Consider the following 15,268-nt stretch of genomic DNA (forward strand, 5'->3'; position numbering starts at 1 on the left):
GTTAAAGGGACAGATTTCTGCTCTGTCTATTCTCTTACACAAACGTCTGGCAGAAGTTCCAGACGTCCAGGCTTTTTGTCAGGCTTTGGCTAGGATTATGCCTGTGTTTAAGACTGTTGCTCCTCCGTGGAGCTTAAACTTGGTTCTTAAAGTTCCGTTTGAACCCCTTCATTCCATTGATATTAAGCTTTCATCTTGGAAAGTTCTGTTTTTGATGGCTATTTCCTCGGCTCGAAGAGTCTGAGTTATCTGCCTTACATTGTGATTCTCCTTATCTGATTTTCCATTCAGACAAGGTAGTTCTGCGTACTAAACCTGGGTTTTTACCTAAGGTAGTTTCTAACAGGAATATCAATCAGGAGATTGTTGTTCCATCATTATGTCCTAATCCTTCTTCAAAGAAGGAACGACTTTTGCATAATCTGGACGTAGTCCGTGCCCTGAAGTTCTATTTACAGGCAATTAAAGATTTTCGTCAAACTTCTTCCCTGTTTGTCGTGTACTCTGGACAGAGGAGAGGTCCAAAAGCTTCAGCAACCTCTCTCTCCTTTTGGCTTCGTAGCATAATACGTTTAGCCTATGAGACTGCTGGACAGCAGCCCCCTGAAAGAATTACAGCTCATTCCACTAGAGCTGTGGCTTCCACCTGGGCCTTTAAGAATGAGGCCTCTGTTGAACAGATTTGCAAGGCTGCAACTTGGTCTTCGCTTCACACTTTTTCAAAATTTTACAAATTTGACACTTTTGCTTCTTCGGAGGCTGTTTTTGGGAGAAAGGTTCTACAGGCAGTGGTTCCTTCCGTTTAAGTTCCTGCCTTGTCCCTCCCATCATCCGTGTACTTTAGCTTTGGTATTGGTATCCCATAAGTAATGGATGATCCGTGGACTGAATACACTTAACAAGAGAAAACATAATTTATGCTTACCTGATAAATTTATTTCTCTTGTAGTGTATTCAGTCCACGGCCCGCCCTGTCTTTTTTAAGGCAGATCTAAATTTTAATTAAAACTCCAGTCACCACTGCTCCCTATGGTTTCTCCTTTCTTGTCTTGTTTTGGTCGAATGACTGGATATGACATGTGAGGGGAGGAGCTATATAGCAGCTCTGCTTTGGGTGATCCTCTTGCAACTTCCTGTTGGGAAGGGAATATATCCCATAAGTAATGGATGATCCGTGGACTGAATACACTACAAGAGAAATAAATTTATCAGGTAAGCATAAATTATGTTTTCCACTACAATTTAGGGGACGACACAGCATTACATGTTGTTTAAAGGGACACTGAACCCAAATTTTTTCTTTCGTGATTCAGATAGAGCATGACATTTTAATCAACTTTCTAATTTACTCCTATTAGCAAATGTTCTTTATTCTCTTGGTATCTTTATTTGAAATGCAAGAATGTAAGTTTAGATGCCGGACCATTTTTGGTGAACAACCTAGGTTGTCCTTGCTGATTGGTGGATAAATTCATCCACCAATCAAAAACTGCTGTCCAGCGTTCTGAACCAAGAAAAAAAGTTTAGATGTCTTCTTTTTCATATAAAGATAGCAAGAGAACGAAGAAACATTGATAAATAGGAGTAAATTAGAAAGTTGCTTAAAATTGCATGCTCTATCTGAATCACACACAAAAAAATTTGGGTTCAGTGTCCCTTTAATGTTCTCTGTGTAAATCCTGTATAAATAAATTGGATCCAGGTTTTTTTACACCTGTATTTTTCCCTCTGGTGTTACTGGATTGCAACAAACCTTGTGCTGTATTTCTGCACAATAGTGATGTGCAAGATCAAATGGTTCAGAGGTTTCCTTGGAGAGGGCTGTGAAGGTATCTGCTTTGTAGGAAAAGGTTATGAGAAAGGTGAAGGGAAATGATCTCTCAAACACAGCTGAGTGCACACAGAAATACCTCTACAAGCCGGGCCAACTCCGCTTTGTCTACAGCAGAATAGTATAGCAAATATCCTATCCTCAGTGCTGCCTTCCAAACTGCAATAAAAAAGTCCGGTTGTGGACCATTCATAGCTGCACATATTTCAGTTTTTATAAATTATTTTTTAAATACCTTTATGCAGAGCTAGTAGTTAGTCAGTCAGTTTTAGTTTGAATATTATAAGTGGCAAAAAAGTTGTGGCAGCATTATGGATTCTGTATGGCTAGTTAATAAGTCATCAGCTGTAACAAGCTCTTGGATTGGGGGAAGTATAAGTGAAGTAGATCTCACTGAAACATTTAAAGGAACAGTTAATATAAGATTTTAATATACAATGTTTTATTTTGTGAAGAAAAAGGGGAAAAAAGTAATATGCTTTTTATTATTTATTTTGTTCCCTTGTACTGTAATTTAATCCTGAATAGTAAACGTTTTACAATTCTAAGATGCTAACCCTGCACTATATCTGTTCAGCAGAGATTATAAGATAAGAACTTAAAAATAAAAAGATATTTTGCTATCCTAGTGACAGTGGCTACCTGCGCCTTCTACATTCAAAATATTTTCAGACTTGCCCCGTGGGTTAGTTTGTTGCAAGAATGCACACACCTCTTATAATTATAAGGTGTGTACTGTCCCTTTTAATTTGCCAAAGTATGGGCCGATGAGTAATCAATATCTGGCACACTCTGCTACATTATCTAAAACCAGCTCCAGTAGCCACTTATATTTTGAATATAGCTACTGGTAATAAAAAAAAGGTTGACCTTCATGGACAGTTAAGAGTTATATTTGCAGTTCCAAGGTAACCTATTAGTTCATTTCTAATGCCCTTAATAAGTCATCAGGTGTAATGAGCTCAGGGGTTGGGGGAGGTATAAGCAAATTTCACTTATCTATTTAATGTACCAAAAATAGAGACTAATAGGTAACCAGTAACTTGCCCTTTCTGCTATATAGTGTATGTAGTTTGTCATAGCTTTATTATTTTACTTACTCAGATGAAATAGAAGTTCTTAGTCCAATAAAAGAATCACTGTACAAAGAAAGTTAGCGTTGTCCCTTTCATCACTGATTTTGCAGCACATAAACTCTTGAGGTGTAACAGAGGTGCTTAAAGGGACATGACACCCACATTTTTTCTTTTATGATTTAGAAAGAGAATGCAATTTTAAACATCTTTCTAATTTACTTATATTATCTAATTTGTTTTATTCTCTTGATATTCTTTGCTGAAAAGCATATCTAGATATGCTCAGTAGCTGCTGATTGGTTGCTGCACATAGAAGCCTTGTGTGATTGGCTCACCATGTGCATTGCTTTTTCTTCAACTAAGGATATCTAAAAAATGAAGCAAAATAAATAATGGAAGTAAATTGTAATGTTGTTTAAATTTCTATTCTCTATCTGAATCATGAAAGAAAGATTTTGGGGTTAGTGGCCCTTTAAGTGGATGAAAAATGCGTTCACTTGCAGTTAGGGTACTTTACTGAAGTGTAATAGACTAGGGTTGTGTTCTCTATTTCCATAAAAAGCAAACTAAATAATTATGTACCTTTCCAGGGGTGTTTCATTTTAACTGCAGGAAATTCAGATTTTTTAAATAAAAAATAAAAATAAAAATGTGAGTTGATGTTGGGAATTTACATGTTTATGCATTTTTTGTATTTGAGTGAGAATTTAGCATGAACTTAAAGGGATAGGAAAGTCAAAATTAAATTATCATGATTCAGGTAGAGCATTTATTTTAAGACGGTTTTAAATTCACTTCTATTTTAAATATGCTTTGTTCTCTTGGTATCCTTTGTTAAAAAGTAATACGCCCATATTCTAATCTAGTGGGAGCTAGCTGCTGGTTGGTGCCTAGTAGGCACTGCCTACTCACATTTGTCTGTTGTGATTAGCTATCTAGATGTGTTCAGCTAGCTGCCAGTAGTGCAATAATGTTCCTTCAACAAAGGATAACAAGAGACTGAAGCAAATTTGATATTAGAAGTAATTTGAAAAGTTGTTTAAAATTGTGTGTTCTATCCAAATCATGAAATACAATTTTGGGGTTTCCTGTCCCTTTTAAGATTTGGGGGATTTGTTATCTATTTCAATTTTCTAACATTTTTTATTAAATGTGAACAACATTGATGACAATAATTATATATTAATATCACATGAATCTTTCACATTTATACATATGGTAACATCGCCTCTAAAACAGGAGCACTATTTGCATATATTCAGTATATTTTGTTAGTATGAATCCGAATAAAGGTTATCAATAGTAGCTTGTCATGAAGTTGATAGGGCTTAAAATGAATGAAGATTATAGCATTATTTAAAAAAATCTTGTGAAAAGCTTTCTCAGAAGAGTTGCGCCTGTTATAACCACAAGGCGGGGGGGCAACTTATAGTTAATACCCATGGTTTTGGAATGGCATATCTAGCAAGCTCATATAGGTGTGATTATCAGGTGTTAACATACTTTTGGCAATATAGTGTATATAATATTTCTTGCTTATCAGAAAATTGTAAATCACACTGTACGGCAAAGAAGATGTGTGGTGAACTAGGACTAATGTTACATGGTCTGTTTGTCTTTGTGTAGATGCAAGAGCTGGAACAGAGTGTATATGAAGCAGAGCAGCGAGCAGAGAGTGCAGAAAAACAGGTACTGTCCGTCTATACTTGTGTAACTTGAGTATTTCTGACCCATATGAACAGGACATGAATTGCACATCAGACATCCCAACTCTCCCTGAAGTTCAGGGAGTCTCCCTGATTGTAATAGCGCCTCCCTGAAGCCAGCAAATGGAATGCAATCTTGCTGAAACTCCAAGTACCATGATCCAATGTAGCCCAAATCCGGAAAAGTGTTTCTTTAAAGAATGCCTTTAGTTGCCGGGACAAGCGTGCACCAGTAACCAAAAAGCCCCCACTGATTTTAAGAAAATAAAGCACAAATACCATCTTATTTACTGCACGTAATTAAACTTCGTATTCAAAAATATTTAAGTATTCAACAAGCGTACGATCACTGGAAAATAGATTTGTTGTATGTGGTTGTGCAATAAAGCTACTTTTTTTTTACTTTAATGATAAGTCTCTATCTTATTTAGGGTTTCCAGGTGTCCAATATATAACTGGGAGGTGGGGTGTTGTGGTGGCGCAGTAGCGGGTGAAGCCACCTCCCTGAAATTAGTTTTTGCAGGTTGGGATGTTTGGCACATGAAGTTTCAGATTCTTACGTCATAATACAAACAGTGTTCTTGTTTTTGTGCTTTCTTATACATTTGTTTATGCTGCGTTTTGTACTTTTTTTTACAGTTAAGTGTGTGATGAAGATAATATTCTATGGACTTTGCTTTAAACATATGGGTGGTATTTAGATAATTTTAACTATTAAACCTGCAGTTGATGAATGATAGAGCAGGTAGATCAGCCTCAAGCTTCTATCTTGATTGAACTGACGTTTTGAGACTTGAGTGATAAAATTGATAACAAAAAAATAAATAAATGAAAGCCAATAATGTATTACATTAGTGTGTAGGTATGACATTAATATAGAGTGTAAATCAGAGGACCAATTCAAAAATGGGTGGTTTGTAAAATAATAACAGTAGTTACAGTGTTTGTTCTGAGTTGGAGACAAATGGAATATCTCATTAGGTATGAAAACCGTCTTGTGGGGCAGTGGTGTCATTAGATAGAGGTTGATAAGCTTTTGTTGGGATTTAAGTGAAAATTTGTTTTGTGTTCTCCTCTATAAGGTGTAAGGGTTTGCTGTAAAAATAATGATCAACTGCAACTCCATGCGAGGGATAGGCAAGGTGTCCGTACACGGGCACTGGTGTCTGTGACTAGCCCTTGCAGTGTCCACCACAACCTTATTATATATTTTCTTTCTGATTTAAATAAAAGGAATAAAAAAAAATATGTGGTGTGAATAAAGTTAGTGGCTTGTCAAGAGACTGCTTGCGATGTTGGGTGATAAGTTACAGAATAAAGAAAGCCTAAGTGAAATTCTGGATGTGTATCTGCATCTGTATAATAACACCCAGCACTATACAAAGACACAGTAGTGACACTGGCTCATGGGTATAGCCAGACAAGGGCTGGTTATGGGGTCAGTGGTATCTGCATCAGTATAATAACACCCAGCTCTATATAAAGACACAGTAGTGACACTGGCTCATGGGTATAGACAGAGGAGGGCTGGTTATAGGATCAGTGGTATCTGCATCAGTATAATAACACCCAGCACTATATAATGACACAGTAGTGACACTGACTTCTGGGTATAGCCAGAGGAGGGCTGGTTATAGGATCAGTGGTATCTGCATCAGTATAATAACACCCAGCACTATATAATGACACAGTAGTGACACTGACTCCTGGGTATAGCCAGAGGAGGGCTGGTTATAGGATCAGTGGTATCTGCATCAGTATAATAACACCCAGCGCTATATAATGACACAGTAGTGACACTGGCTCATGGGTATAGCCGGAGGAGGGCTGGTTATAGAATCCGTGGTATCTGCATCAGTATAATAACACCCAGCGCTATATAATGACACAGTAGTGACACTGACTCCTGGGTATAGCCAGAGGAGGGCTGGTTATAGGGTCAGTGGTATCTGCATCAGTATAATAACACCCAGCACTATATAATGACACAGTAGTGACACTGGCACATAAGTATAGCCGGAGGAGGGCTGGTTATAGGATCAGTGGTATCTGCATCAGTATAATAACACCCAGTGCTATATAATGACACAGTAGTGACACTGGCACATGGGTATAGCCAGAGGAGGGCTGGTTATAGGATCAGTGGTATCTGCATCAGTATAATAACACCCAGCACTATATAATGACACAGTAGTGACACTGGCACATAAGTATAGCCGGAGGAGGGCTGGTTATAGGATCAGTGGTATCTGCATCAGTATAATAACACCCAGCACTATATAATGACACAGTAGTGACACTGGCACATGGGTATAGCCAGAGGAGGGCTGGTTATAGGATCAGTGGTATCTGCATCAGTTTAATAACACCCAGCACTATAATGACACAGTAGTGACACTGGCTCATGGGTATAGCCAGAGGAGGGCTGGTTATAGTATCAGTGGTATCTGCATCAGTATAATAACACCCAGAACTATAAAATTAATGTTTTGAATTTCAAATGTACCTTGGTGTCCTTCACTAAGGTCTGTACTTTGGAAAATGTCTGCCACAGCCTTTGTCTGTGCCTATCCCTGCTCCAGGCACCGGGGAGCAGTTGGTAAACAGTTCTATCCCCTCCCCTTTATAGTCTAAGATAGACATGGAAATCAAACCACATTTAAAACAAAGGGAAGCTCCTCTCTCAAATAAAAGTTCATATTTAGGATGCAGATGATATGTGAGAATTGGTGATTGCGCCTACATCACTAGACACGAAGAGCAACACAATCCCCCACTTTCAAATAAGTAATTGTGATAATTTAGCTGCAATGTAGTTGTCATCAATGACAAATAATTTACATGATTCATTTACTTTTGGGCAGATAGAAGACTGTTGAAACCTTACATTGATTTTAGTATATATTTCTAACAATATACATAATTACATTTATAATTTATTAAGTGCTTTGTATGCATTTGGAATAAATTAATAAAAATGTAGATTGTGAATCAGCCTGTCCAAAACAAAGTTTATACAGTATATAACTATTTAGTATTCTAAATTAATAATTTAAAACTATGGTCTGAAGCTTCATTGCAATGCTCCCTTGTAAGAGTCTTGGGAAGATTTTTTATTAACTTAATACTGATGAGATAACACATTAGCTCTTCAACACCACATATTTGAGGCATCTTTTTGCTTTTTGAGATTATAATATTTCTTCTTGTGATGGATCATTCTTAAAGGGACACTGAACCCAAATTTTTTCTTTTGTAATTCAGAAAGAGCATGCAATTTTAAGCAACTTTCTAATTTACTCCTATTATCAATTTTTCTTCGTTCTCTTGCTATCATTATTTGAAAAAGAAGGCATCTAAGCTTTTTTTTTGGTTTCAGTACTCTGGACAGCACTTTTTTATTGGTGGATGAATGTATCCACCAATCAGCAAGGACAACCCAGGTTGTTCACCAAAAATGGGCCGGCATCTAAACTTAAATTCTTGCATTTCAAATAAAGATACCAAGAGAATGAAGAAAATTTGATAATAGGAGTAAATTAGAAAGTTGCTTAAAATGTCATGCTCAATCTGAATCACAAAAGAACATTTTTGGGTACAGTGTCCCTTTAAGTGATGTGGGTAAGTTGAAATGCTTATACTTTTATTGACAATATGCATATTTGCCTTGTAGGTCAGAGTAATGGAAGAAAAACTCAAGCTTGCTAATATAAAGACAGGTGAATCAGAAAACGCTTTTTATAAAAGGTACCAAGAGCTGACCATCATTGTCCAAGAGAAGGAAGATCTCATTCAGAGGCTGGAATCTTTGTTAGAGAAGCAGGTATTAATTGTGTCATGTAGTGAAATGAATGATTTAAATATAGAAATCTATTATTTCTCACAAGTTTATGGTGACAGCAGATGAAGCAGGAGAGAATGAATTCATAACTGCTACTTGGAGAAAGGCATAAACTTCAAACAACTGTAGAACCCAATCCCAACATCTGCTTCAATCTCCGCCATTTTTTGGGGCTTGCAGAAGGCTATTGTTCTCTTATATTTTCTAGTTCATGGGAATTACTCTACTTGTCTCTGACCCCTTTCTGATCCATACTGCAAAAATGATGGACCCTGCGGTTACCTACTAATTCTTTCTCTCTGACCCCTTTGTGTTCCTTGCAAAGGAAAAGCAAGGGTCATGTCAGAGAGCTTTTCCCAAATCTGTTGAGCTTTAATTTCAAGGACAGCACACATTGTATAGGGTGTAATAATAAAATAGCTAACACCTCATAGCTACAAAATGCAATTTTTTTCCTTTCCATGACCAGAAGTGCCTAGATAGCTACCTTCATTTTTTTTCCAAATAATGTTTTTTATTTTGTTCCCAGTGTTTTTGCTCTGATCCTCAGGAAGACACAGAAACCTTGCCATATATGTCTCAGATACTGTATGTTTCCAAGATTTCATAGATCCATCTCCATGAGATTCACTCTCCATCCTTTTCTTTCCAATGGGTGTTCTTTTTATTTTTGTGAGAGCATTTCTTTATACTTTCAAATCAACTTATCCACAAGTGTATACCTTTTTGAAGAGTAAAATACAATTTGATTCACCCCCTCATATTTCTGTATGTTTTATTCTTTGGCAAGTTTTTTGGCATAGGAAATAAAGGCTTCATTGCAATGTTTGCAAAAACTATTTTTTTTATAATTTAGTGTAATCAACCAAATACGTAATGATACTTGTGGCAATAAATGTTATTTACACACAGAAGCGAGAGAAAATGACACACTATTATACAATCCATAGCACATGATAACATTTCCATGTGATCATAGTGGAACATGTAAGTTGTATAAAGTAAGGGGAACACAAGGTTGCAGTTTAAACATTCAAAAAAAACTTTTTTGGGGTAGGGCGGCATGGTCCATCTAAATTTTTGTACTTTTATACTCTGGACCTGTATAAAGCGTTCACCTGTAGCGGCAACGTAATTTCTTTCAACAATGTACTTGTAGATATGTTTCACAACTCCTTGTCCTCCCTTTCACAAGTCATAGTAGGCCTCCAACTCCAACAGCTGGGTTGTCACTGCTGATACCAGCCATCATATGGTCAGTTGTTGTGGAGGAGTAAGGGATACCCAGTGCAAGGATGATAGTGGGTTCTTTTTCTATGACTATGCTAAAACTCAGGACAAACTAGGCCCTGCTTCACTTGCAAGAGTGTCTGTCTTGTTGTTCTGGCTCAGTCAAATACTTTCACAACATTTTTATTGTCATAGGATCATGTAGCTCCAGAGTAATTGTTTAAGATTTTGTCCTGCAAGGAATATCTCACTGCCTGTTCCATATCCCTTGGATAAATAATTAGAAAGGATTATTTTTAGCCCCATGATCATACTTGTAGCCATTCAATGATCCTTCCTAGACTGGTGGAAAATAAACTTGTCACATTTGCATTTTTCTTTTATGGAATCAAACCTTGCTCTCAAGTTTTTATTCTTCACTTCCCCCTTCTTGCTTCAGCATTTCACTATAAGACCCCTTGCATCTAACATTTATATTTACCTATGCTCTCAGCCCACCTAATAGTTATTATTTTTGTATATCATAATGGTGACTTCCTATTTTGAGCAATTGTAGGAGCCAAGAGAAGCCAGAATGCTTTTTTTTAATGTTGAACTTTTTGGCTTCCTTAATGATAATTCATGCTGCTTTAGTACAGACCAAGTGGTAATGAGTCATCTCCTACTTCATGTGTTGTCATATATTTGTATTTTTGTACTGAACATAGCTGTTATTGGCGTTGACGATCAGCACACCAGGAGTTCTCTGTCACTTCCACGCGTGACTTTGTTTAACCGGTTTGTGAGGGTTAAGCACATTGAGTTCCACAGTAAGTAGTGGAAAAAGTTATATGCTCTAATAAACGTAACATTGATCAATTTTATTTGTTGTTTTTTTTATTTAGCAAATTTAACAGCCTTACCCAAACTACCCAAAAGTATTTTGGACTTTTTCAAACACATGCTTACTTCCAATGTTTATAAATGTAATGGTTTCCTGATTTAATAAAATGTTAGCCCAAATCATGTGTTAATTACAAGAACTGTGCTTTGGGAGTTTCATGAAATGGGTTTCCATGGGCAAGTAGCTGTACACAAGGGGTACACAAGACTCAAATCAACATGTGCAATGCCAAGAGTCGCCTTGAGTGGTGTATCTCACACCTCCACTGGACTTTTGAGCAGTGGAAACATGTTCTCTGATGTGATTAATCATGCTTCACTACCTCACATTCTGGAGGAATATGGTGTGGTGGATGCCAGGAGAGTTATACCTATTGGAATGCATAGTGCCTTCTGTAAAGTTTGGTGGAGGAGGGATAATAGTCTGGGGCTGTTTTTCAGGGTTTGTGTTAGGCCACTTCATTCCAGTGAAGGGTCTTAATGTTACAGGATATAAATACATTTTATACAACTGAGTACTTCCAACTTTGTGGAAACAGTGAGGAAGGCCTCTCCTGTTCCAGCATGATTGTTCCCCTGGGCACAATGCGAGATCCATGAAGACATTGTTTTACATTTTTGGTGCAAAGGAACTCTAATGGCCTCTACAGAGCCCTGACCTCAACCCCATTGAACACCTTTGTTCATTTGTGAACCAGACTGTGTTGCCCAACATCAGTGTCTGACCTCACAAATGCTCTTTTGGCTTAATGAGTACAAATTCCATCAGACACACTCCAAAATCTTGTGTAAAGCCTTCCTCGAAGAGTGGTGGCGAAGGCAGAGGGCAACTCCATATTAATGTCCATTGAATTGGATCTCCAACAAGGTCATAGGTGCGATGGTCAGGTGTCTGTTTTTGGCCATAAAGTTTGTGTGTGTCTACATATGTGTGCATGTATTTGTGTGTTTATATATGTATATAGAAATATATTTATAATATATATTTTTTATTTCTTGCATGATGTTTTTCCATAGCTGTTAGCTTTCTTACACTGAACACAATGAGAGTTTAGAAATGGCTGCAGATTTGGAACAAAGGGGTAAATTTAATGAATGCCGGCCGGAAAACTGTCGTCATTTAACATTGCACAAGCATTTCTTGTGAAATGCTTGTGCAATGCCGTCCCCTGCAAGTGGTGTCAATCATCACGGTTGGATCGGGATTATTGCAGTCCTTAAAGGTGGCGGACAAGTTATGGAGCAGCGGTCTTTCGACCGATGCTTCTTAACTGCCGCTTCCGGTGATCCAGAAACTACGGGCGTATAAAGCAGCATCCGCTGCTTATGAAATCCGCCCCAATTTGTTGAGTTGCATTAGCAGCCATCTTGGATTATCAAAGCAGTTCAACAAAAAAATGAAAAGAAGAAAAAAAAACACCTGTAGCATTGAAATTGCATTTGATTTAAATGTAAAAACTGTTAGGTTCAGCTTAAATATTCTATCTTACAATATTTTGCTCTATTTCATGTAATGTTCTTTTTGTAAACTGCAGATGAACCTCAGATCTCAGGAAGCAAAGGTTATTGAGGAGAAAGCTGCAAAAATTAAAGAATGGGTAACAATTAAGCTAAAGGAGGTAGGTCTAATTTTCATTTGTCGAAAATGAAGATACCCAATTATTGTTATTTAACCCGTAATCATTCATAATATATGTCCAAATCAGCTTTATTGTTATCTTAATTTACTCACTGTGATTGTCACAGTCACACCCACGCCTAGTTTCTTAGTGTATATTGTTTATTTTTGTTCCATTGGATAAAAATACTTGTCGTTCCAACAATAGTCGTTGGAATATCCCACTGGATATAGTCTCTTTACTGCTCACATTTTCTTGAGCTTTGATTTCTTTCTAGGGCAAATAGATGGGTTTTGAACATTCTAGCCTTGTTTATATGTCAAGCATTTTTGTATTCCTTATTTTCAAAAAGGAGATCACCCTCTTCAAATGAGGGCTATTAGACCTCTTGGCACTAGGTAATTACCATAAAAAAGCAATCACCTGTTTTGTGGACATATTTAGGGTGCTCTGGGTTCTAAAAAAACACCCTGGCATGGAAAAGTAATCACTAATATAGGGCAGGATGATTTTCCCCTTTTTTCAAATGTGGGGTCACATGCCCAGGTAGATATTTGCTCGTGAGCACTGATTGGCTAAAATGCAGTCCGTCAAAAGAAATTAAATAAGGCAGTCTGCAGAAGCTTAGATACAAGGTAATCATGGAGGTAAAGAGTGTATTAATATAACTGTGTTGAATATGCAAAACCGGGGAATGCGTAACAAAGGGATTATCTATCTTTTGTAAACAATACAAATTCTGATGTAGACCGTCCCTTTAAGAATTTGCTCTCCTGCTGTTGTACTAAGTATCTATAGAAAATGACAACAACAACAAAAAACCGTATTAAATGCAAAAATTTACATTTCCTTTATGTTTTGGAGTTTCCTCAAACTTAAGTTATGTAAATGTGTGATTTATGTGGGTACCTCACAGGAAATGCACGAATACTATGTGTAAATCTGAGGACTAGAAACAGCTTAAGATAACAGCATTTGTTTTGTTTTCCCCTGAATAATGTATTACATTTTTTTAGTATATATGTTTGTAACAACAATACTAAATTGGTGTTTTCTGCCAACCACTTTTGCTTATCACAGAGCAAACAGAGGATCTGATTTGTGCCCTACACACATGCCCAGTGCACACACACCAGTCATCCTATCTGTATACTCCAACATCAGCCAGGGGTGTTAGAAGGTGCAATCATTAGAGTTAAATAAACATGGTGGGTGTTTTTAACAAAAAACAACAACATATTTTAACATAATATACTGGAGCCATGTAGCTTCTTTATGAAACAATATTGAAACATATATTTAATTGTTTTTTTTTTAGTTGCTATTGTTATAAAAGGGTTTGTGTGTCCCTTCTCTAGGGAGGATGGACATAAAAAGATATAACCTAAGTATTTTGAAAATGTTGCAAATCTCTTGAGCCATCACAGAACCTCCCATCATTAGCCACCACTTCTGAGACTAAGGACTGATTTAGCAAAAGCTCAACAGCAAATCCTGTATAGTGAGAGAAAATCTTTCAAGCTAAACATTTTGTCTTTTATTATTTTTTTTTACCAGTCCAGAGAGAATTAGGCCATGTCTTCTGTCCCTCCCTCTAAGCGTGTGAGACCAACCTTAGCTTCTAGACTACTTTTTGCCCTATCAGTGTAATGTTTTCTTTAGAAAGACAGGTGAAGAAATACATTTTTACGTTCTCATTATTCTGCTATTCTATGTTACTCAATCCTCCCATGTGTGTCCTTTCCTTTCCTGTTCTTTGTCCTCCCATTTTCTTTTTCTTTCAGACTTTGCAGCTTTCCTGGGTTTCATCCTATCTTCTTGTGTGTTTCTGTTGCTCACATTCCTTTGGTATAAGCTAAGACATTATAAGTAAGACTTCTAATTAACAAAGGTAAATAAATGTGTCTATATAAAAACATCTAATAAACTGAAAATTCTTCAATTGCAATTTGTAGCCCCTAAGGGACATCGGTCTAAAACAAACTTCAGCCATATGTTTATAGCCTTGTAGCAACAATTTATTCCATAATACATCACTTAAAGGGATATGAAACCCAAAAACTTTTCTTTCATGATTTAGATAGAGAATACAGTTTTAAACTGCATTCCAATTTTAACTTGCTTAATTCTTTAGATATCCTTTGCTGACGAAATATAAATGTACGTAGGTAAGCCAATCTATATGCAGCCACCAATTAGCAGCTACTGAGCCTATTTAGATATGCTTTCTTTCCTAAGATATGGTAAGTCCATGACGTCATCAATTACTAGTGGGAATATCTCTCCTGTCCAGCTGGAGGCGGCAAAGAGCACCACAGTAAAGCTGTTAAATATCACTCCCCCTCCTATAATCTCCAGTCATTCTCTTTGCCTCTGTCAATGGAGGTGGTGAAGTTTGGTGTCTGAAGAAATAAGATCCTTTATGGGGATAGTTTTCCTTGCAAGCAAGGATTTGGGTATAGCTGTAGTACACGTCAATCTCTGCTGCAGAGTAGTGGTGGCTTTTAAGCAGTTAGGAAGTTGTAAGGTGGTGCTTACTTTGATTCCTAACATTTTGCTGCCCTAACTATAGAAAGACAGAGTTGGTTACTCTGTTCCTTCTTTTTTTCCACAGGTCTCTGTAAGGAGTTTGTGTCCTTTCATGCCTTGTGAGCTGTCTTCCTGCCGGACAGCTAGACTGCAGGTAAGTACTTTTTTGTATTCTAGGTATAGGAGACTTTTCACTTTTAAAAGAATCATTAAGTGTTTTCTGCAGTTTTTATTTGTGATTCAGTAATCCTTTAAATAGGATTTGACAGGCCGTATGCAGGCACTATGTGATTTGGATGTGCTGGTCATGTCCTTGTGTTTCAGTTATATAGAACGGATCAGCGTCTGTGTTGTTGCTGCAGTCTGTCTCCGTATATGTGCAGTTGCATGTCAGTCTCTGTGTCCTTTTTAAGTCTCCTGGAGTTGCTGTAGGCACCTCAGTACTGCTGAGGTGTAGAGGTTGTCAAGCTTTAGTTTTTTTTTTTTATAACATTTCTTGTTTTTATGTTTCTCTTAAATTGACAGTTGTCCTTTATTCAAATTTTTTTTTCCTA

The 15,268-nt window shown here is 37.1% G+C and overlaps 1 protein-coding gene across 1 annotated transcript in view; it reads left to right on the forward strand.

The window, feature by feature from the left end:
- The window catches only part of PLEKHH1 (pleckstrin homology, MyTH4 and FERM domain containing H1), a 260,142-nt gene that overhangs the window by 103,237 nt on the left and 141,637 nt on the right, over positions 1–15,268 (forward strand). The window contains exons 3-5 of the mRNA XM_053697836.1: positions 4,534–4,596; positions 8,287–8,436; positions 12,102–12,185. Coding sequence (XP_053553811.1) covers positions 4,534–4,596; positions 8,287–8,436; positions 12,102–12,185 — 297 coding nt within the window. The remainder of the gene's footprint in view (positions 1–4,533; positions 4,597–8,286; positions 8,437–12,101; positions 12,186–15,268) is intronic.

The sequence above is a fragment of the Bombina bombina genome, chromosome 1 (genome assembly GCF_027579735.1).
Source record: "Bombina bombina isolate aBomBom1 chromosome 1, aBomBom1.pri, whole genome shotgun sequence".
Lineage (NCBI taxonomy): Eukaryota > Metazoa > Chordata > Amphibia > Anura > Bombinatoridae > Bombina > Bombina bombina.